General features: G+C 39.3%; 2 protein-coding genes across 5 annotated transcripts in view; both read left to right on the forward strand.

The window, feature by feature from the left end:
• Window positions 1–9,706, forward strand: part of dyrk1b (dual-specificity tyrosine-(Y)-phosphorylation regulated kinase 1B) — a 42,938-nt gene extending 33,232 nt beyond the window's left edge. For 3 of the 4 annotated variants that reach the window (XM_067448131.1, XM_067448132.1, XM_067448129.1), the window contains exons 4-11: window positions 12–200; window positions 852–999; window positions 1,309–1,595; window positions 1,992–2,138; window positions 2,698–2,859; window positions 5,089–5,392; window positions 6,227–6,330; window positions 6,423–9,706. In XM_067448131.1, coding sequence (XP_067304232.1) covers window positions 12–200; window positions 852–999; window positions 1,309–1,595; window positions 1,992–2,138; window positions 2,698–2,859; window positions 5,089–5,392; window positions 6,227–6,330; window positions 6,423–7,175 — 2,094 coding nt within the window. In that variant the 3' untranslated portion in view covers window positions 7,176–9,706. The remainder of the gene's footprint in view (window positions 1–11; window positions 201–851; window positions 1,000–1,308; window positions 1,596–1,991; window positions 2,139–2,697; window positions 2,860–5,088; window positions 5,393–6,226; window positions 6,331–6,422) is intronic. The other variant, XM_067448130.1, reaches the window with a different exon arrangement.
• A 1,278-nt stretch (window positions 9,707–10,984) lies between these two features.
• zp3d.1 (zona pellucida glycoprotein 3d tandem duplicate 1) lies at window positions 10,985–20,144 on the forward strand. The gene is made up of 9 exons (XM_067449557.1): window positions 10,985–11,635; window positions 12,408–12,520; window positions 12,597–12,700; window positions 12,797–12,971; window positions 14,870–14,981; window positions 18,325–18,410; window positions 18,494–18,564; window positions 18,641–19,863; window positions 19,949–20,144. Exons 1-8 carry the CDS (start codon window positions 11,072–11,074, stop codon window positions 19,840–19,842), a joined length of 2,427 nt encoding a protein of 808 aa, XP_067305658.1. The 5' UTR covers window positions 10,985–11,071; the 3' UTR covers window positions 19,843–19,863; window positions 19,949–20,144.
• Window positions 20,145–21,372: the final 1,228 nt, after the last annotated feature.

Here is a 21,372-nt window from a genome sequence, read left to right on the forward strand (position 1 = left end):
TCGCTTTTCAGGTGTATTACACGAAGAAGAAACGACGAGCCCAGCAGGTTCCACCTGAGGACTCCAGCACCAAAAAAGAGCGCAAGGTGTACAACGACGGCTACGATGATGACAACTATGATTATATTGTGAAGAACGGGGAGAAGTGGCTGGACCGCTACGAGATCGACTCACTTATTGGCAAGGGCTCCTTCGGACAGGTTAGCACTGAAGATTAACATAAGGTTAACATAACACTGAAGATCAGAATAGATGTCAAGGCTAAAAGGCATTAAATACAGGCATAAAGTCAAACTGAAATAACAATGCTCATGTTCACCAGGGTGTGTGGAAAACTACAAACTAGCAAGCAGTGCCTTTTTTGCCTCTAAAATAACTTTACTTGATCCAAAAGGGAACTGAGTCACAGAGTCATCAATATTGAACTTCCATTATTATTCTCATTATTTTATTTTGGTAAAAAACGGAGGTTGGTTTGTATAGTTTTTAATATGCTACTGGTTCCAGATATGGCTTATGTACACTTTTCTGTCCCAAAATGAAACAAAACATTAGATCTTTCGTTACATTTGATATGAATAGAAACTTTAGAATAGAAAAGTTTCGAATAATACAAATTTGAGCGCTTGTGTGTTTTCAATGAATGTATATTAAAAGCAAACGACTCTACATACCATAATGATCAAATAAATGGCAAGTAAATATGAAGAATTTGAAAGTCTGTGTACAGAAACCCGGGTGCATTTTTAAAATGTTACATCATATACATGGAAATATCTTATGCTATATGTTTCTGTTGTAAAACTAATTCCTCTTGTCAAGCATGTGCTAATTTGTTCCTTTTTGTGTAGGTGGTGAAAGCCTATGACCACCATGAGCAGGAGTGGGTGGCCATCAAGATCATCAAGAACAAGAAAGCCTTCCTGAACCAGGCCCAGATTGAGCTGCGGCTTCTTGAGCTCATGAACAAACACGACACTGAGATGAAGTACTACATAGGTAAAAACCAGACGCTGTTTGCAACGTGCACAAGAATACGACAAGCAGCTGTTACTCTACATTTAGTCTTCTGCAGAAAAACCTTTGACCTAATGGAAAGAGAATTTCCTCCCACCCAAAAGCAATAAGTACAAGACTAAAAGCAGTACAAGAGACTATTTCATAGACGGAAAGCAAATTATAATGCATAATCTGGATCTCATGGATATATCGTTCACTTGCTAAGAATTCGTTTTAAACATACTTATTTCAACTCTTTTTATGAGAACTTTGAGAAACCTATTTTCTTTCTCATTTTTGTTTCCTCAGTCCACTTAAAGAGGCACTTCATGTTCCGTAACCACCTGTGCCTGGTGTTTGAGCTTCTCTCCTACAACCTGTACGACCTCCTGCGTAACACCAACTTCCGCGGCGTCTCGCTCAACCTGACACGCAAGTTCGCTCAGCAGCTGTGCACGGCGCTGCTCTTCCTGGCCACGCCTGAGCTCAGCATCATCCACTGCGACCTCAAGCCTGAGAACATCCTCCTTTGCAACCCCAAGCGCAGTGCCATCAAGATTGTGGACTTTGGCAGTTCCTGCCAGCTAGGACAGAGGGTGAGACGGCATCTCAGGCCCATTGCCGTTACTGTTTGTTAACAATAGGCTGATATGAGGTCACTCACAGTAGTAACTAGTGAGCTTGCATTTAAGCAAACAAAAATGAAATTGAGACATGCTGTTGTGAATTTTTAATGATTAAATGCATCTGTAAGAGAGAAAAAACATGCAATGGTCTTAATTGGTGGGATGTGCATTCAAAGCTCACTTTGCCACAGCTGAAATGGATTTAAATGCTTGAGATTTCTAGTAGCAGAGCTGCACCCTTTTTATCTTGCAGCTTCTGCTTCCCCCTAGTGGAGAAAAGTGAAAATGTACTCAATAGTCATTTTGGTAGATAGTTGCATCCTGTGTTTATGCATGTCATTCATTTCTGTTTTCTTCCTCCCTTAGATTTACCAGTACATCCAGAGTCGGTTTTACCGCTCTCCTGAGGTGTTGCTGGGCATGCCGTATGACCTGGCTATAGACATGTGGTCCCTGGGCTGTATCCTGGTGGAGATGCACACGGGCGAACCGCTCTTCAGTGGCTCCAATGAGGTACAGCTTGGGGATTAGTCACACAATGACTGTGCAAAGCTTTGTGACGTACGCTCTTCCTAAGTCTTCACTTGTACGAACAACACTTCACCAAACAGGATATAAGACCGATTTTTTTTTTTTTAATTCCCAGGAATATCAACATTATGAATTATTGAACTATTATAATAATTTTAAAGAAATGAAGACAGCAGATTATGGTTGCTACTTTAAATATTCAAAACCAGATGCACATATGCACTACATGTTAATTTTTTTTTTAACATTTAAAAAAAAGCCAGAAAGTTTAATGATATTCAGCCACTTAAAATGCACTGCAAGACACTGATAAATGCAATGTGATACCCAAAGACATTTGTCAGATGCACATGTATATAAACCAACAATATAAAGTGCTGTCTGAACCAATGTTGTTTAAAACCATTAAAAATCATTTTCAGTATGAATTGCCTTGTCAACAAAATTAAATACATTTAAGCTGAAATGCACAAATGTATTGATCTTTCATATATATCATAAGTCCGTTTGGATCCCTGACGGTCTATTGTATCGTTCTCAGGTGGACCAGATGAATAAAATAGTGGAGGTGCTGGGGGTCCCGCCCAACCATATGCTGGATCAGGCCCCTAAAGCACGCAAGTACTTCGACAAGCTGTCTGACGGCCTATGGACCGTCAAGAAGAACAAGGACATTAAGAAGGTACTTTATCCTTCGGCCTCTGTGAGTAAAACTCTGCTTCTACTTAACCTTCTCCCTCCTCACAAAGACCATCCTTCCTTCCACACCATCACCTTCTCCACTTTGACGTTCACCATATCCTCAGGGAGAGGGGAAGAGAGAAAAGTAGGGCTAAAAAGAGGAGGATGGAGAAAAAGCTTGGGGAGGAAATTTAAGCAAGGCTAATGTGTGCTAGTGAACCTCCTCCTCTCTCCACTGACTCGCCTCTGCTTACAGAGGCACACGGTCAATCTACAGCATCTCTCATCATCAGCATCATTGCCCTCATCATGATCTTTTCACAACCATCCTCTTTCTGTCGCCAGATAGGAGCAGGCATGTTTGTAGCACTTACACATCGAGATAAACTAAAACACGATACACATCGAGTTAAACTAAAAGGGCAAAGTGGTACACTACCATTTAAAAGTTTGGGATCACTACAAATTTTCTTTTGGAAAGAGATTAATACTTTTGGTAACTTTATTTTACAGTGTCCGTGATGCATATGTTGCATGTATTTACCGTAGTAACAGTACATTTATGAATAATAACATGCAACTAATAATATTTCACAATATTTTAGTATTTTATCAAATAAATTTGTGAGCAATCTGAGCATAGATGTTACAAAAAACGTGAAAAAAATAATACCGACCCCAAACATTTGAACAGTAGTGAAAATAAAAGGTTCCATTTGTTCACTTTAATTTGTTAATGCATTAGCTAATTAGATCTAAAAGGCCAAACAACATTTATTAGTCTGTGTTAATGCCAGATAATAATAAAAAGTTCATTATTTATTGATGTTATTTCTTAGTGTACTAACTCGTTTTAACAAATGGAACCTCTTTGTAAAGTGTTACTAAACTATCAGTTTAAAGATTTACAGTGTGGATGCAATGTTGTAAGAAAAAAAATGCCCTACTTGTTAGCAGCTCTCAGTCTAGTCAGCGACACGCATGGGTCACAGGTTAAGAGAGTGCAGCCAGTAGATAGAATGACCCTGTTTCCAGTGAAGATAAGTGAAAGTAGCATCAGGTTAAGAATGTGGTGGGTGTGTGTGTGTGCGTGTGTGTGTGTGTGTGTGTGTACGTATGTGGCCGCAGATTAAGACGCAAAGCTGATAGCAGGTGGAGGGTAAAAGTCTGGATGAGGTCCTAATACACTTTGTTTTACAGGATTAATGTCTGGCATTTACTGCCAACTCATCCAGAGACTCACCTCAAATGCTCCAGCACGCATTTTGTGCTCCTGTGTGTACAATAGAGAAAAACATTTGAAAGCTTTGCTTTGTGCTCTTTTACAATGCAGCTGTTGGTATATTTTAAGTCTTTATTGTAGTATTTATGGACCAGGATGCTGTGTATAATAGCACAGAATAGGGTCAGTGTCAAAGGGTCTCAAGCTGTTTATATGACAGGGCTCAACAGAATTTTTTTTTTTTTAGCAATACATTTGTTTCAAAAATATTGTAATATTTCAAGAAAAAGAAGAGAGTTTACTACAAGAATACATTATTTGTAGTAGACTTTTATGCTTTTATTTTAGCATAATAACTGGAAATCATCTTTATTGTATTTCCATGGCCTGTAGAAATTGATAAACACAACTGGAAAATTATAATGACATATGGTTATTTATGGTTTTGTGTAGTTCTCTCACCTGAAATTCTTTCTAAAAGTCTCATTGTTGAGCCCTGTATGACAGCTCTTATGCAAATGTCATTATTCCCACAAACCCACAAACATATCTCACATTCAGTCCGCTTCACCTGCATTCATTCATAATTTCTTGGACTGAATAGTTTCCTATTAAAGTCAACATGAAATGAGAATTTACTTTCCAATACACATTATTCCGAAGAGTTCGCATTAGGCTCCATTTTGATATGGAACACTTGTGAGAAGTATGAAACCTACTTCTAATGTTTCAGTCAGTCCTAATAAAAAATGTCCCCTAATAACTATTCAGTTTCACTCAGAAGTGTGTTACAAGTGCCATTTCATGTTGACTTTATAGTATTTAATTAATAATATATAGCAAGTTTATTCTACTGAATTTAGATTTATCTATTTATTGATCATACAGCTTGGCCAGTATAATATGTTCTTAAACTGATAGTTAAATGTTTAAAAGTGATGACATTTGAACTGTTATCAGCACTTCACTAAATGCCACTTGTTTGTGCCTCATTCTCTTCCCTTCCTCTATGTTGATTCGTCACTCCAGGAATATAAACCACCTGCCACGCGGCGACTGCACGAGATCCTGGGGGTGGAGACGGGAGGTCCAGGGGGGAGGCGAGCTGGAGAACAGGGCCACGCGCCCTGCGACTACCTGAAGTTCAAGGACCTGATCCTGCGCATGCTGGACTACGATCCCAAGACGCGCATCACGCCCTTTTACGCGCTGCAGCACAACTTCTTTAAGAAGACGACGGATGAAGGCACCAACACCAGCAGCTCGACCTCCACCAGCCCTGCCATGGACCACAGCCACTCCACCTCCACCACTAGCTCCGTCTCTAGCTCCGGTAAGTGTGTAATGCCGCGATCACACTAGACTTTGAGCATACAAGATTTATACAGACTCTGCAACGGATTCATCTTTTTAAAAAATAAATACAAACATCCAAAAAGTATGGGATCCAGATTGTGTCCAGCTGGATGTACATTATCCTACTTATTACATGGCTTTTTGCCACTTAGTAAATAATTAGACACAAAATATTGATTTGAATTGATATATTTATAACTCATTAAAGACAAAGCTTCTGCAAAGAAAAAAACGATCCCTGGCAGCTTTGAGCCTAGACGAGGGAACAAGTTTATAATAACAAGACATTTAAAGGATAATATACAGTGGTAGAAACAAGATTACCATAGACCTACTGCAGTATAGTGTTACAGTAAATACATTTGATAACTGATGCACGAGATGGCACCAGCTGCGTTTGCATGAAACAAGAGCGAGCGTGACCATGTTGTGATACGAGATGTTAAAGAAGGCCGGCTTCAGATTCTCGGATGATTGTGGCTATTGTCGACAGCACGTTGCAACTGACCAATCAGAATCAAGCATTTCAAAGAGCGTTGTAATAAATAAAAAATATGCAATCGCCTCAAGTGTACTGGATCTTGCATGTTTAAAGTTTGTTTTCTTTTAATTAAGCTAAGAGGTATCGATCTTTTACTATTCGAATTGGCAAATTCCGTTGTATCGTGTGTTTCCTGTCTCCTATGTTTGCATGCTTATAAATGTCAGTGGAATGAAAAGTGTAGTGTGACTGACCATTAGACCTGTTGCTTGGGGATAGTAAAACAAGAAAATGACTCATTTTACAGCTCTGTTTTTGCTCCCAACACAGGTGGATCTAGCGGTTCTTCCAATGACAACCGAAATTACCGGTACAGTAACCGGTACTACAACAGTGCAGTCACTCACACAGACTATGAGATGCAGAGCCCACAAGTAAGTGATTGTTCTAGCGCACTGCACAGCTCCTGGTTAAGATGCCAAAACGACTTGTCTTGATTCCCTCTGTTCGCTTCTTCTCCCTCCAGGCTCCGTCTCAACAGCAGTTGCGCATCTGGCCAGGAGGGGACAGCAGCATGGGTCAGCTGTCCAACAGCGGCAGCGACTCCTCCTACCCACAGCTGCTGTTGCACAAGCCTGCAGCCACGCAGCACTCGCGCCACTTCCTGGGCAACATGGGGGGTATGATGGAGCCGCACCATCCCCACCCCATCTACGGCAGCCACCACAGCAACGGCAGACAGCTCCGGCAACAGCAGCAGCAGCAGAACCAGCCGCAGGGCCAGGCCTCGCAGGGCCAGCAGGGCCCGGCACTGATGCCCGTCTCCTCCCCGCAGATGCAGGACAGCATCGAGCTCAGCCTCACCCACCACCACCACCTGGGTCAGTCTTCCATCATGCAGCCGCCCCCGTCGAGCTTGGACTCCAGTCAGTACGGCTCCTCCAACCTCCACCTGGGCCTCTCTGCCTTTCGGACTAGGACAGTCATGGCCCCCCAGCAGCCCCCTTCCGCTTCCCAGCAACAGTTGCCCCAGGCCCCAGCCTCCCAGGACAGCATGGTCGCTGCCTCCAGTTTGGGATACATCCCTCCGTGCTACGCCGGCAGCAACAACAATAACAACCCACCGCAGGGAAGCGTCGGAGTGGGGGGAATGCTAACCGGGGGGCCCCCGCCCAGAGGAGTCGGGGGAGCTGGGGGGCGGCCGGACTCTGAGGAGTCCGCCATGATGGCAGTGTGCGGCAGCGGGAGTGGGAGCGGTCAGAGTGCAGCCAACTCTTGATAAATCTTGAACAAATTCCAAAAGCCATACGAAAATTTTAACGACAACATAACAGTGACAAAAGCGCCACATGTACACACACACACGACTCGTAGTAAACGTACGACACACACACGCGCGCCCACACGTAACAGAATCGCAGAGAAAAACTTGTGAAATATCAGACAGTTGATTTTTCGTTTTTTTCTTTTTCGTTTCGTTGTTTTGGTTTTGCATGGGGAGAAGGTCGAGGGAGGGATTTGAAACTATTTTTATCGTTATTTTTCTGTTTGTTTGTTTGTTTTTCTTTAATTGAAGGAGAAGAGCAGCGAGCGAAGAAGTTGCAAAAGAAGGTTTCAGAACGTTTGTTATTTGATTTTATGTGATTTCAGGGCAGGTTTGCAGCGAGAGATTTTTTTTTTTGTTGCCGTTTTTTTGGGGGTGAGGAGAAGGAGCGTTTTGTGTCGAAATAATTGAATGTTTTTGTCAAGATGACAGCAGCGGGAGAGAGTACCTTATCCTTTTTTTAAAAATTTCGGTTTGTTTGTTTTTTTCTGGAGGTTTTGCCGTAATTGTAAATTTTTAATTTATTAAGAATCACTACATAAGGAGTGGGAGAAGGGATTAGAAAGAGATCTAAATTGAGAGGTGGGTATTTTGGGGTTTATTTATTCAATGTTTTATTTATACAGTTGTTTTTTTGTTTTGTTTTTTGTTTTTTGGCTCAGACAGATGATACTTATGCATAGAAAACAAACAAACTGGGTTTGAGTTTTTTTTCTTGGCTTCATTTTGTTGTTTTTGGTTGCTTTTTTTCTAGTTGAGCATAACCCACACACAAACATACACACACAAGACATACACTCACACATTTTTGTTACTTTTTTTTAATGTTTCCAGTCTTTATCTCGCTTGACACACTGGCTTATATATCTCAAACTATGAAACAAATCCTACGAATGAAATAAAGCAAATGACAGAAACTGTTTTTAGTCGCCACACAGTGAGAAACACCAACTAACAACTAGAGGAGGAGGCTGAATCATGAGCCGCTTTCACGAGGAGAGGGGGAACGTAACTCGACTTCACATAAAGGAGGAAGTGATACAGGAAAGTCTTGAAAAACATCAAAACATTTTGCCAGAAGGAAAACCAAAATGCTTCCCTGTTGTTCGTTTAAAAAAATAGTCTGCCTTCTTCTTCTTCTTCACCATCTCACTAGACTCTCTCTCTCTCTCTCACCCCTTTCTTACTTTGGTTTCTGTCTCTTTCTATCTTTTTTCTAACCCTCTTTGTTTTGGACAGAAAACAATGAAAGCGTTAACACATTTGTATCAACTCTGGATATGCTAAGCCAAATCTTGCTGTAGCTCGCTCTCTCTCTCTCTCTCTCGCTCTCTCTCTCTCTCTTTTACTGTCTCTCTCTCTTTTACTCTTACTCTTTCTCTTTATTTTCTTGCTTACCCCATGTTTTTGTTTGGAAGGAAGAGTTTGGGGTGAGATTTAGCAGGAGGGCGGAATACTTCATTATGAAGGGACACTGTCATGCCCTCCTGACTGCAGACCCTCCCACTCTGACTTCATTTCCTGCCTCTCATTTTGCTTTCTCTTGTCTTTATTCTCCCCCTCCTCCCCTTCCTCCTTCACAACACTCTGTGAGTGCTGTTTGCCATCAAGTCAAAAAAGTGAACAACTACTCTCTCGGCTGCTATCTCCACTCTCAACCATGTTCGGATTGCTGCTAAAGAAAACAGACAGATAAATAAATAAATGAATAAATAAATAAATAAATAAAAATGAGAACTTTTTAACCCTCCTGCTTCAGAAAAATGAAAAATAAACCACTGCATCTCATGTATTTATTACTATTTAACAAGGAAAAAAGAAAAAAAAGAAAAATCTGTTTTCTGCTGTTTTTTGTTTGCTTTCTTTCTTGGTACAGGTTAAAGCTTGACATTTATATTATGTAACGGAAACATGGTATTAAACAAGTGCCTCGATTTATTGGTCAGCCACTGGACGGAATTGAACAGAAGAGGATTATAGGAGTTTGATCAAGGTTTATTATATGTATAGCTAAAATTCAAGCCTCATGCAACTGTGTAGAAATCCATGACAATTCAAACATCATGTGAGAACTTCATATTGGATGCGAGCCTCATTCAGTATGACTGACCAATACCATATATTTAATTAACTGATGACATCTTCATCCATTGTAATCTGTGTACATAGCATCCATGCATCATCCAGTTAAACGTTAAAGCAATGTTAGGGTGAAATGTCATTTTCGAGTTTAATTCTAATGACTGGGATTCGAACCTGCAACCTTTGAGGCATCAGGACCTGCAAACTACCTTATTCTGCTCAGATCAGTGATGATGACTGCTGTCCTTTATGTTCTTAATAACCAGTTAAAACTTGTAATTGGCCTCACTGGCTTCTTTACTTTGTCATTTTTTTCAACTTCATCCTTCATGAGAACATAATGTCTGAAGTATTATGATATCATCAGTTTTGGTTTCTTTATTAAAGAGAGAGTTGCCTCTGTAGGTCCTCTAATCTTGTTATGTTTAGCAGACGTTGCTCACCATATAAATGTCACACTCACCATGCACTGTCAGAAACGTGTCTGAGCACTGATAAACTGTTTCTGAGCTGCTTATAACACAACTACAGATGCTTGTGTCTGCTCGGTCATTATTGAAGAGTATAGGAAATATATATCTATAAATGGAGGGGTTACGGGGACAAATTGTTGCTCTGTCACCTCTCAATAAAACCCTAACATAAACCAAAATTTCTGTTGAAGTGGAGGAGCATCTAAAAATTATATTTTATTGAGAACACTGATATGTTATTAAGAAGTTCATACTGGTTTGGTTTAGGTGTAACACCTTATAGCCTTCAGCTGGCTGATGTATTTACTACAAATCAGAAGTTACTGGAAGCTGTCCTTCAAATGTATTGTTTTCACTTATATCAAGCGCTGGAATGCATTAGACTATATTAAGTGCTCATGTTAAGACCTTTCCTAGAAACTGACAAGTCTATTACTGGTCGTTGTGTTCCACACCCCTATTTGCTGTAGTTTTGGATCTGCTTCTAACTACACATGTAAGTTACAAACCACAATTTTTGTGTTGAAATCTTTGAAAGAAAAAAAAAAGCTAAATTTCATGCGGTAGCCCTATAACTGATTTTATTTTAATTAATATTTTGGGAGGTCGAGAGAACAAAAATTAGACCCAGTAGCAAATGCGCATACTCGTCGATTTGTTGATAAATTGTTCATTTGAGTCGAATCATTTTTTTAATGAATCGGTTAAACCGGTTCACTAAACGGCTATGAACGACACTTGCGAATCGCACTGATTCGGTGCGAGAGGTTTTTGTTTGTACCGAACGATCTAGCTCAAATTAATTTATTAACTTTTTAGCAAGAATGTAAAAAAAAAATGCATAAGAAATACATTTGGCTTTAATAAGTATGTTTTGGAAAAAAATAATTGTTATGGAAGTTGCCAGAAGTTGTAAATGGATTTCTGTACTATAGGCCTATCTGCTATGTTGTATGTATAGGCTGCAATACTGTTATATATATATATATATATATATATATATATATATATATATATATATATATATATATATATATATATATATATATATATATATTTAACATTTTCTCTAAACGTCGAATTGAAGCCTTATAAGCACTTATTGCTGTTTGTTTATATATACGTTTAGAGAAAATGTGACGCGAGATTACGTAATGACGTTTTTTTAAAACAGTTCGAAGGAACCGATTCGTTACAAACAAGTAATTAGCCGTTACGTCATCAATCAACAGGTGGCGCCTAGCGTTCTACTCATCGGCGTTTTATTTATTTCCTTTATACCACATTTAAGAGTTAATGGCTATCATGGAGCGCAGGAGTTTGTGTTTTTGTTGTTTTTTGTACTTTCTTGACATAATGTGCATCGCCGAAGCTTACAGTTATGGGACCGGGGGTCAGCAAGAATATAGCAACGTCGTATCCACGGAGCAGCAAGTCCTTGCCATGCAACCCATGCCAGGCGCGGTCAGGCCGTGGACAGAAGATATTGAGTTTATGAAGAACCCCCCGGTTATGCGACCATATCACGTTTTCCCAATGTTCCAACATGTTCCAGCTCCTCTCGTTGACATGGAGCTGTTCAGACCTTTCCCCGGGAGACGACAATTACCAAATCTTCTGACTAGTCTTCTAATTCCTCAGTTGAACCCCCAGTTAACCAAAGTGTCCCCCGTGCGTAATGCTCGTGGCGTAGAGGTTTGGTGTGGTTATAGTAAGATCTCGGTGCGCATTAATAAGAACCTACTGGGCTTCAAAAGTTCACCGTCTTCGTTTCACCTGGGAACATGTCCTGTCTCTCGCTCCGATAAGCTATTCTTGTATTTCCATTACAACCTCAATGACTGCGATAGCTCTTTAACGGTAAGTAGTTATTTATAGTTCTAAGATAAAAAAATAAAAAAAATCTTAAAGGTCAGCTTTTGTCAAAAAGGTTTCTAAATTATAAGCATTTTGCTGCCTATATTTAGTGTTAATTCATAAATGTGTGCAAAATATTACCAGTAAAATATTCAGTTGAAAGAAAGGATAGTCTTTCTTTGTAAATATGAAGAATCATATTAACGGTGAATTGTTTAAAGTTGTCAAGATTTGTGATTAATCACGATTCCTGACCATTGTTTAGGAAACTAGAAAAAATAGCCTATACGATCATGTAAAATTCTCTAAATGGTATGTCAGATCCTCTTGTAATAATCTTAATAGTTTGCATATGTGTTTTTTGTTGAGCAGGCCTTTCTTATTTGATACATCCTGTATGGCTGATGATTTGATATAGGAGAATATAAAGCTTTACTTTATTCAGAGTTATTCAGAGACCCAAACATGAAACTATGCAATTTGTGCAGTTGTTGATAGGTTGTAATGTAATTTCTAAAACGGGAAAAACTATCAATGACACTACAGAAGGTATGTAGTAGAATGTGTACATTTGATTTTATATAAATTAAAATACATATACACACAGGTTTTTCATCATTTTTTGATTAAAGATTGAGTGCACATTAAAAAGTGATGTGCATGGATAATTTATAATAAATACTGCAATATACCTTTAAAAAAAAATGAATTCATGGTGACTTCATTGTGTTCACCTTGGTTTGATTGTTGTTCTACCATGTTTGCTCATCCTCAGATGTTGAACGGCAAGATCATGTATTCTAACACGCTGCACTTTACACCAAAGCCTCAGGGGGCAGTCATCCGAGCGGTGCCTCTTACGTTAAACATCCAGTGCCTGTACAACAGGTAAACCAGGAATCTGAAGAGGTTTCTGGACTTGGAAATGAAATGCACCTCATCTGTTTGTTTTTCCAATTTCTAGATTTCATTATTCCTACAAAATAGGCTTCCTGCCTGTGCCAAGGGAACGCATGTTTCACAAGATTTTTGAGCGCAGGGCCAAGTTTAGCATTTCTGTGTGCAACGGTAACCTTTTCTCTCCTCCTATATAATTTTCTGTTTTGTTTGACCCCTTAATATGATGTTGGTGCCCACCAGTCTATAAAACTGTGTGAACTTTAGAACGCTGGGAAGAACTTGAGGAAAATAGGAGTTTTGTGCTTGGGGAGCCCATGTATTTTGAAGTCAGTGCTGCTCATACGTCCAAAGACGAAAGGATTTTTGTTGACTCCTGCTATGCAACAGCATCCAAAGACCCAAAGTCCACCCCACAACACAATGTTATTTATAATTATGGGTAAGTTATTTGGCACACACTGCTTTTATTTAACATAAAGATTTTTAGCCCCTGTTTCACAGACAAGGCTTGCAGGGATAGTTCACCCAAAAATGAAAATCACCCCATGATTAACTCAACCTTAGCCCATTCTAGGTGTATATGACATTATTCTTTCAGACAAATACAATTTTTTTAAAAATTAACCATTATAATGGCAGTGAATGGGAGCCCAAAATTTGATGCCCAAAAAAAGTGCATCCATCCATTATAAAATTAATCCATATGACTCCAGGGGGTTAAAAAGGCCTTCTGAAGTGAACGGATTTGTTTAAGAAAAATATCTATATTAAGAACTTTAGAAAGTAAAATATCTAGCTCTCGCCAGACCGCCTTGTATTCAATTTAGGGAAAAGGCTTAAAGGTGCACTATGTAGTATTTTTGCAGTAAAATAATACAATATCCCATATGTAAATTGTGAGAGAATTGCTATTTTAACCAAGGACCCGGGACGTTTCAGCAGCGTTTGAGGGAGTCGCCTGTCAATTGCGTCATATCTGCGTTTCCCTCAGTTTTATGTGGCAGAAGAGCTTTACTCTTAGCAGTGTTAACATGTCACAGCAGCGCCGAGCGAATGCACAAAGTAACGTTATAACATCATTTTAAACACACATTAATGTATCTAATATGATAAACAGAGCTGCTTTACCTTATAATTATGACCGGAAAAGCGGAAGTGCAGGTGCCCGGCGACTGTGTCCCGTCATAATAAAAGTCCCGCTGTTCACGAGGCGGGTATTTGTGTAACAATTGCTCCACCAGCCGTGCTCAGCTCCTCAAAACTCGCTCCTGCTCTGCTTCACACTACAGTAATGTTAATAACCGCATCCATGAACATGATTTCTGCCCGAGTCCTATTTTCCACCGGCTGTGAGGTGAAGACCACATGTCCCAAGATGCTGCGCTCAAACTTGGCATCATCAAACTACGCCTTTGTTTTGAATAGGTGCCCTCCAGTGGACGGAAAGTTTCATAGTGCACCTTTAACTGACGTGACGTCAGATGTAGCATAAGCGTTTTAAACTGCAAGAGGCGTTACTCTTTCTTCGTAACTCTAATACAGAAGGCGGTCTGGCGAAAGCTAGATATTAAAGTTTTAAATATGGATATTTGTCTTACAAAAATGCATTTTTTTGCTTCAGAAGGCCTTTAATAACCCACCAGAGCTGTGTGGATTACTTTTATAATTAATTGATGCACTTTTTGGGGCTTCAAATTTTGGGCTCCCATTTGTTTCTATTTACTTTCAGGAAAAGCTTGGAGTAGCCAGGTCATTTTTATACAAGTCCAATTTGTATTTGTCTGAAAGAAGAATGTCATATACTCCTAGGATGGCTTGATTTGAAGGTGAGTAAATCATGGGGTAATTGTCATTTTGGGTGATCTATCCCTTTAAACCTAGTCCTAGACTAAAATGCATGTTTGATCTGTTTTAACCAAAAGCAACTAGAACTGATAGATCTTAAAACTAAAAGTGGCATTCTTTTGTCTCAAGATGCACACCAGTAATTTGTTTCTAAAGCATGTTTATAAAAGCTACTTTAATGCCTAATCCTGGCTTAAGCTAAGACCTGTCTGTGAAACCAGGGGCCTATTGCATAAACCTAGGATAAGGGATTTAGCCGGGATATCTTGGTGATCTTGTCATCTGTATGCAAAACACCAAAAACGATAACGCCAAGAAAATGCAACTCACACCAAGAACGATAACAATAATGAAAGATAACTGTATATTAGCGGATAAACTGAGCCAGGATCACCAATATATCCTGGCTTAATCCCTTATCCTAGTTTTGTGCCATAGGCCCCTGGCCTTAAAATGGAGAAAGAAAAAATAAACGCCAAACCTCATTTTCAGGTGTATGGAGGACAGCAGAAGACAAGGAAGTCTCTCCTGCTTTTTCCAAAGACAGTCGAATATTATAAGGTTTTCAGTTGATGCATTTTTACTCCCCCAAGTTACTGGCACGGTAATGTTTTCATTCTTTAATGAGTCTTATACTGTGTATATATAGGGGAGATTGGGGCTAGTTGTCACTTAACTCCAGTGATTATTTGCAAAGACTTTTAGTAAGACTGTGCACTCAGATTACTTATAAACATGAGAGCGTGTGACGCCCAATATGGCAAATAAGCCCCTCCTTCTAAAGGAACGAACCAATCATTGATTAGTAAAGTCATTGTGTTACTTCAGCTGCCTTAAAACAAGCAGTGTTCTGGGATGCATGTTTAGGATTGTGCATGCTCATTAGGTTTGTCCAGGCAAAAAAAAAAACATTAATTAAAAAAAAAAATTTTTTTTGTTGTTGTCATGATTTCGAACGTTTAGAACAGGAGTCCCCAAACTCGGTCCTGGAGGCCCACTGCCCTGCAGAGTTTAGCTCCAACCCCAATCAAACACACCTATAAAGGCATTGACTAGCATCGATTAGCTGTTTTAGGTGTGTTTGATTGGGGTTGGAGCTAAACTCTGCAGGGCAGTGGCCCTCCAGGACCAAGATTGGGGACCCTTGGTTTAGAAACACAATTGAGACCGTTGTTGTCAGATTTTGAAACACAATTTATGAGACCGTTGTTGTCAGATTTAATTTGTTATTTCAAAAAAGATATGTAATTGTCGTGTAATCGTCAGCTTGGCAAACTTTTTGGCGAATTTGATGCTTCCCATTCAAAGAGAGGCATTTCAAAGATGGCTGCCGAGTTAAATGACTTGTCTTAAAGGGGCTTTATTTTTACGGTGGGGTTGGTTTTACAATTCAGTTTATTCGTAGTTCCATAACTTGAAGTCTTGACTGCAAATAAATAGTGGGATATTAAAGTCGGTATGAAGTGGAAGTCATGATTTTTTTTTCTCTTTGTTTTCCTCTATTGTGATGTATAGCTGAGTGAAACTGCTTCTAAAATGAGAGAAATATAGGGCGTGGCTTGATTTCATTCTTTGAGAATTGACTGGATCATTGGAAGTTGGGCATTGCTAACAAAATAGAGGAATAATTAAAGGGTTAGTTCACCCAAAAATTAAAGGGGGGGTGAAACACTCAGTTTCAGTCAGTGTCATGTCAATCTTGAGTACCTATAGAGTAGCATTGCATCCTGCATATCTCCGAAAAGTCTTTATTTTTTTTATAATTATATAAGAAAGATGCGCTGTTCCGAGTCTTTCCGAAAAAAGCCGAGCGGGTGGGGGCGTGTCGTGTGAGCGGAGCTAAATAATGACGTGTGCTCGCTGCTGCTATTGTGTTGAGTCGAGTGCGTCGTAAAGCTGTGTCATCCCTAACAGTGGGAAAAAAACTTTATTCAAAATAAAAATATGGCTTTTAATCAGATACAGCCATACATCTATGATCCGGAATCAGACCCAGAGGCTGCAGTTGAACAGGAGCAGCAGCAAAAACGACTAGAGCAGGACGTCTCTATGTGGTACAAGTTATACACTAACTATATAATATGCTTAGCGGCTTGTGTTATTTACATATTTATACTTGAATTATATCGTCGTATTTTTGTCTTTGAAGGTGTACATGTGGGAAGTGCAGTTGTGCACGTGTGTTTGTGTGTTTACGCGTGGTTTGTGTAGACAGTAAGCAGACTGGTTTTGCACGGCAGGCTAGTTAACGTTAGTGTTTACATAGAAAGACACGGAATAGTAGCGCATTTGAATGAAGAAGCGTGCTTATTTAGTTCAACATATTTCCCCCCTCTTTGTGTATTGTTGTTTGGAGTGCTTTTACAATACACAAACATAAAGTTACACATATAGTGGCCAGCTAAACAAATGTACACGCACTACACATCGCATGCTCCATTGATCAATTAACTATACGTGATCATGCTTGGGCTACTTGATGAGCATAGGCAAAAACACAGACATTTGAAGCAGTCTTACTCACCGCCTGCGGTTCTAACATTGGGACCTTTATCGTTGGGACTGCTCCATCCTTCAGCATTAGGCGATCGGAAAATCCTGTGTCGAGCTGGGCCTTGTTTATGAAACAGTCGGCACCGAAATGCAGCGAACAGATATAAACATTCGCGCAACTCAGTTGCTGATCCGGAAAAGCAAATTACATCCACTGTTGCCTTAACGCGGGGTTTTTGGGGAATCTGTGCAGGACTGTCTTGGTCTGGCAACCATAAACGCACTTTTTTGGTGACATTGTTATGTGCACATCACCTGTGCAGCGTCCTACAAGCCAGCGCTTTGATGGGCGTAGCCTGTTACTTTCGCTCTCTCTCTCTCTCACGCTCTTCCGGTAGAATTGTCCGTAAGGCCCATACAAGGAAATTCCGCCCCCATTAACGTCAAAGGCATGATCTCAAAAAACTTGCCGAAACTTATGACTAACCGGAAGTAGTATTTTTGACAAAGAAATACTCCCATCAAACGTCCACCTTAACTTTTGAAACTTTGTCTATGTTTAGTATGGGATTCCAAGTCTTTAACAGTGTAAAAAGATCAGTATGCATGAAACAGCATTTCACCCCCCCTTTAAGTTCATGTTATTAATGACTCACCCTAATGTCGTTGTGCACGCATAAGACCTCCGTTCATCTTCAGAACACAGTTTAAGATATTTTTTATTTAGTCCGAGAGCGTATCCAAGTGTCTGCACACTATACTGTGCAGAATGTCCAGTAAGGTTATATTAACATCATCAAAGTAGTTCATCTGTGACATCAGTTAGTTAATTAATTATAAGCAAAAATACATTTTGGTCCAAAATCACAAAAACTACGACTATATTCAGCATTGTCATACACTCTCGGACTAATATAAAATATCTTAAACTGTGTTCTGAAGATGAATGGAGGTCTTACAGGTGCGCAACAATATTAGGGTGAGTCATTAATGACATCAGTTTCATTTTTGGGTGAAATAACACTTTAACTGATTTAACACGCACTGACCTACGGATATGGGTCATTTTGTTACACTATATGAAGCAAGCGGTCATAAAAGGAAACCTGCTGTTTATCGACATTCATTAGAAAATAATCAATTTCTAAATATTTATCTAAAATAAAAGCATCTTCCAAAACAAATCAGGATATTTGGTGGCCTTTTCAGCTAAACATGCAAAACAAATCAAATTATTATTTTTTGTTTTTGCTGAAATATATGAAATGACAACAATTAAAAAGTTAATGAACAAGATTATCAAATCCATAATTTGGCTGGGAGAATTAATTTGATTGTATGAGAAATTACAGCATATAAAACATGTGACAATTTGCCCATCTTCTTTCTATCCATGATCTAGCTACATTTTATATGATTGTATGTGTTGATTGCATTTTTCCTCATTTTTACAGCAATTTTACCTGCATTGCACAATATCAGTTCACAATTCCACAAGTCCCACAGCAAAGTCCTGTACCTATAACAATAAAGAGAGAAGGTGAATAATTGAATGTGCAACATACATACTGTGTAAAGGCAGAGAACCTTGATTCAATCTTTAATCTTATCCTGTACCAACAGGTGGGATGAACTCTACACCGATGCATCAGTTTGTGCTTGTTGTGATTCAACCTGTGAAATTAAAGCAACTTGTAAGTTGAAGGCATCAGATAATATCATTACATAAAAGCACTATGCATCAATGTTTTGTTCTTGCTTTTGCAACAGCTTCTTTGCCCCAGGTGACACAATCTCTGATAACAAGTCTACCCTGGATTTGGGACAAGGGTGCACGATCATTTAGCAAGACTAAGGAAGAATTGGTCGGTGTTCAGGAGTACACAGAGGAGGTGAAAAGCGCAAAAGGAATCGGTGAAGAGGAAGAAGATGGTTACGCTGTGGATGATGTGACTGATACTGAAAAACAAATGGAATCAAAAGAGGAAAATGGAAATATGCCCATGAAAGACTTGGATGAGGATGTAGAGGTAATTGTTGGGACCGAAACTGATGTAGAGTTAAATGATGAGGGGGATCGTTCTGGAAAAGTAATGTCTGTTGGGGAACAGATGGATAAGATTGTAGAGTTCAAGGAGGATGCTGGGAGACTCAAGAGCACAGAAGGAATCGGTGAAGAGGGAGAAGATTGTTACACTGTGGATAATGTGACCGATACTGAAAAACAAATGAAATCAAAAGAGGAAAATGGAAAGATGCCCATGAAAGCCTTGGATGAGAATGTAGAGGTAATTGTTGGGACAGAAGAAACAACTGATGAAGAGTTAAATGATGAGGGGGATCCTTCTGAAAAAGTAATGTCTGTTGGAGAACAGATGGAAAGGGTTGTAGAGTTCGAGGAGGATGCTGGGAGACTCAAGAGCACAGAAGGAATTGGTGAAGAGGAAGAAGGTGGTAACACTGTGGAGATTATGTCCGAAACTCAAAAACAAATGAAAGCAAAAAAGGAAAATGAAAAGATACCCATTAAAAACTTAGATGAGGATTTAGATGTAATTGCTGGGGCAAAGGAAACTGCTAACTCTGCTATAGAGTTAAAGGATGATGAGGGGGATCATTCTAAAAAAGAAATGTTTGTTGGGGAACAGATGGAAAGGGTTGTAGAGTTTGAGGATGATGCTGGGAGAACTAAACAGTCAAGCGTTCATTTGATAGGAGAGCTTTTGGAAGATAGTAATGAAGACAAAGGGTCCAGCGAGAGTGGACAAAATGAACTTCTTGACATTACCAGAGAAGAACCTTCCAAAAATAAAATGCAGCCTGATGGTTTTGAGAAGAACATGCATGTACAAAGCACAGTACCCTCACACATGGTGATCGATGAAGAAATATTTTTAAATGCCGAACAAGAACCAATGGAGTGGACAAAGATGAACATTAACTTAACCAGTGAGGAACAAATGGGGGACTGATGTTTGAGATCGTTCTTGAAGGTATAATGTTTAATTAATTTATTCTGAATTTAGCTGCACTTTATAAGTGATCCTTTATATTGAGTTTTATTTATTTCTGTTTTAGGATCCTTGATGGACCTGTTTTGCATCTGTGGGGCAAAAGATCTTGCATACATTCTTAAAGTCAGTGTTGTGGTCAAGGATTCAACTGAATTCAGAAATGTGCAAAACCTAATGACATCCAGGTGTTATTCATGCATAATTATTCATTGTACTAACATCCACTGTAATGTCAGAATATTAAAATCATTTTGATTTGATGTGACCTTTTGATGCCTCTCATTGAATGAACAATTTAATTTTGAGGGGTAAATCTTACAGGTCACATTTTACACCAAAATCCATTTCACAGATGCATCAATATTCAGAACCACAATCAGCAATTGGCTGGTGGCAAGACAGCAACGTAATGACATCATATAATTAAAAAAGCCACATGGCAAAAAAACTCCAAGTACACTACTGCTGCCGCAGAAATGTTTAGGGACGGGGCAACACCCGATCTGCAGGCTGCAACCAGGTCCTTCTTAAAAAGCTTGACCCCCACACAAAAGATGCATTTCTGGACCTTTATAAGGAAAGGGACCAAAACAACATAAAAGTTATAATAGATAAATAAAATCTGCACACACTCAGGGTTACAGGATTAGTTTTGAGTTGACAAAACCAAACCAATCAGGATTGGGCTTTGATCCTGAGTTCAGGGCCCGTATTCATAAAGATTCTAAGAGTCCTCAGAAAACTCCTAAATTAGCTTAACTTTTACGTAGGAGTCTTAGTTTAAGAGCTATTCGGGACCGATCTGAGAGCAACTATGAGCAAGGAAAATACAAAAACTTTTATCTTAGTGAAGAGGCCGGGCTGACCCCGTTGCTACGTATGACACAGTCTTTTGAAGACTGTGATTGTTTGGTTGTCCAAAAAGGGGGAAAAAGGAGCGCTTTTAAGTATAGGGTCTATTTAACTTTGAAATTAGGCCTACAAATTGTTCTATTTTTACCGTCTTCTCTCACTCATACATACACACACACACATTATGTATATAAATCCTTTTATTATTTACCATGCTGTTAATTTAATACTTACGTTAAGGTATTTGATTGGCTTAGAATTATAAACATTGTTCCACTCTTTCTATTAACATAAACGTCCACGTCTTCCAACAGTGCAATAATTTGGATGTGGGTTCCATCAATTACTCCGACAACACCAGGGAAGCCTGCTATATTCATAAATGTAGTTTTTTGAGCCTGCAAGGTGGGAATGTCCAGTGGAAATTAAATGAAATGTGGCACAATATGAGGTTCTGAAAGTGCTGTAATTGTGTTTGATCACTCTGCTTACAGAAGGTTGTGACAGACCTAAATCTCACTGCTGCATTGTTGCATTTTCCCAGTTGCCAAATATAGTAATTACTTTCATTTCTGGCGCTATGGCATTCCTGCACTGTCATGTTAGCGTGTCTCTAATAAGATCCATCACAAACAT

This window comes from Pseudorasbora parva, chromosome 7 (assembly GCF_024679245.1).
Source record: "Pseudorasbora parva isolate DD20220531a chromosome 7, ASM2467924v1, whole genome shotgun sequence".
Taxonomy (NCBI): domain Eukaryota; kingdom Metazoa; phylum Chordata; class Actinopteri; order Cypriniformes; family Gobionidae; genus Pseudorasbora; species Pseudorasbora parva.

Bases quoted from the DNA above. Each gene is read 5' to 3' on its own strand.
- zp3d.1 (XM_067449557.1), top strand. From the start codon at position 11,072: ATGGCTATCATGGAGCGCAGGAGTTTGTGTTTTTGTTGTTTTTTGTAC. The intron at 12,701-12,796 runs GTAACCTTTTCT...TGTGAACTTTAG, and splicing joins TAGCATTTCTGTGTGCAACG to AACGCTGGGAAGAACTTGAG. The intron at 18,411-18,493 runs GTGAATAATTGA...CTGTACCAACAG, and splicing joins TATAACAATAAAGAGAGAAG to GTGGGATGAACTCTACACCG.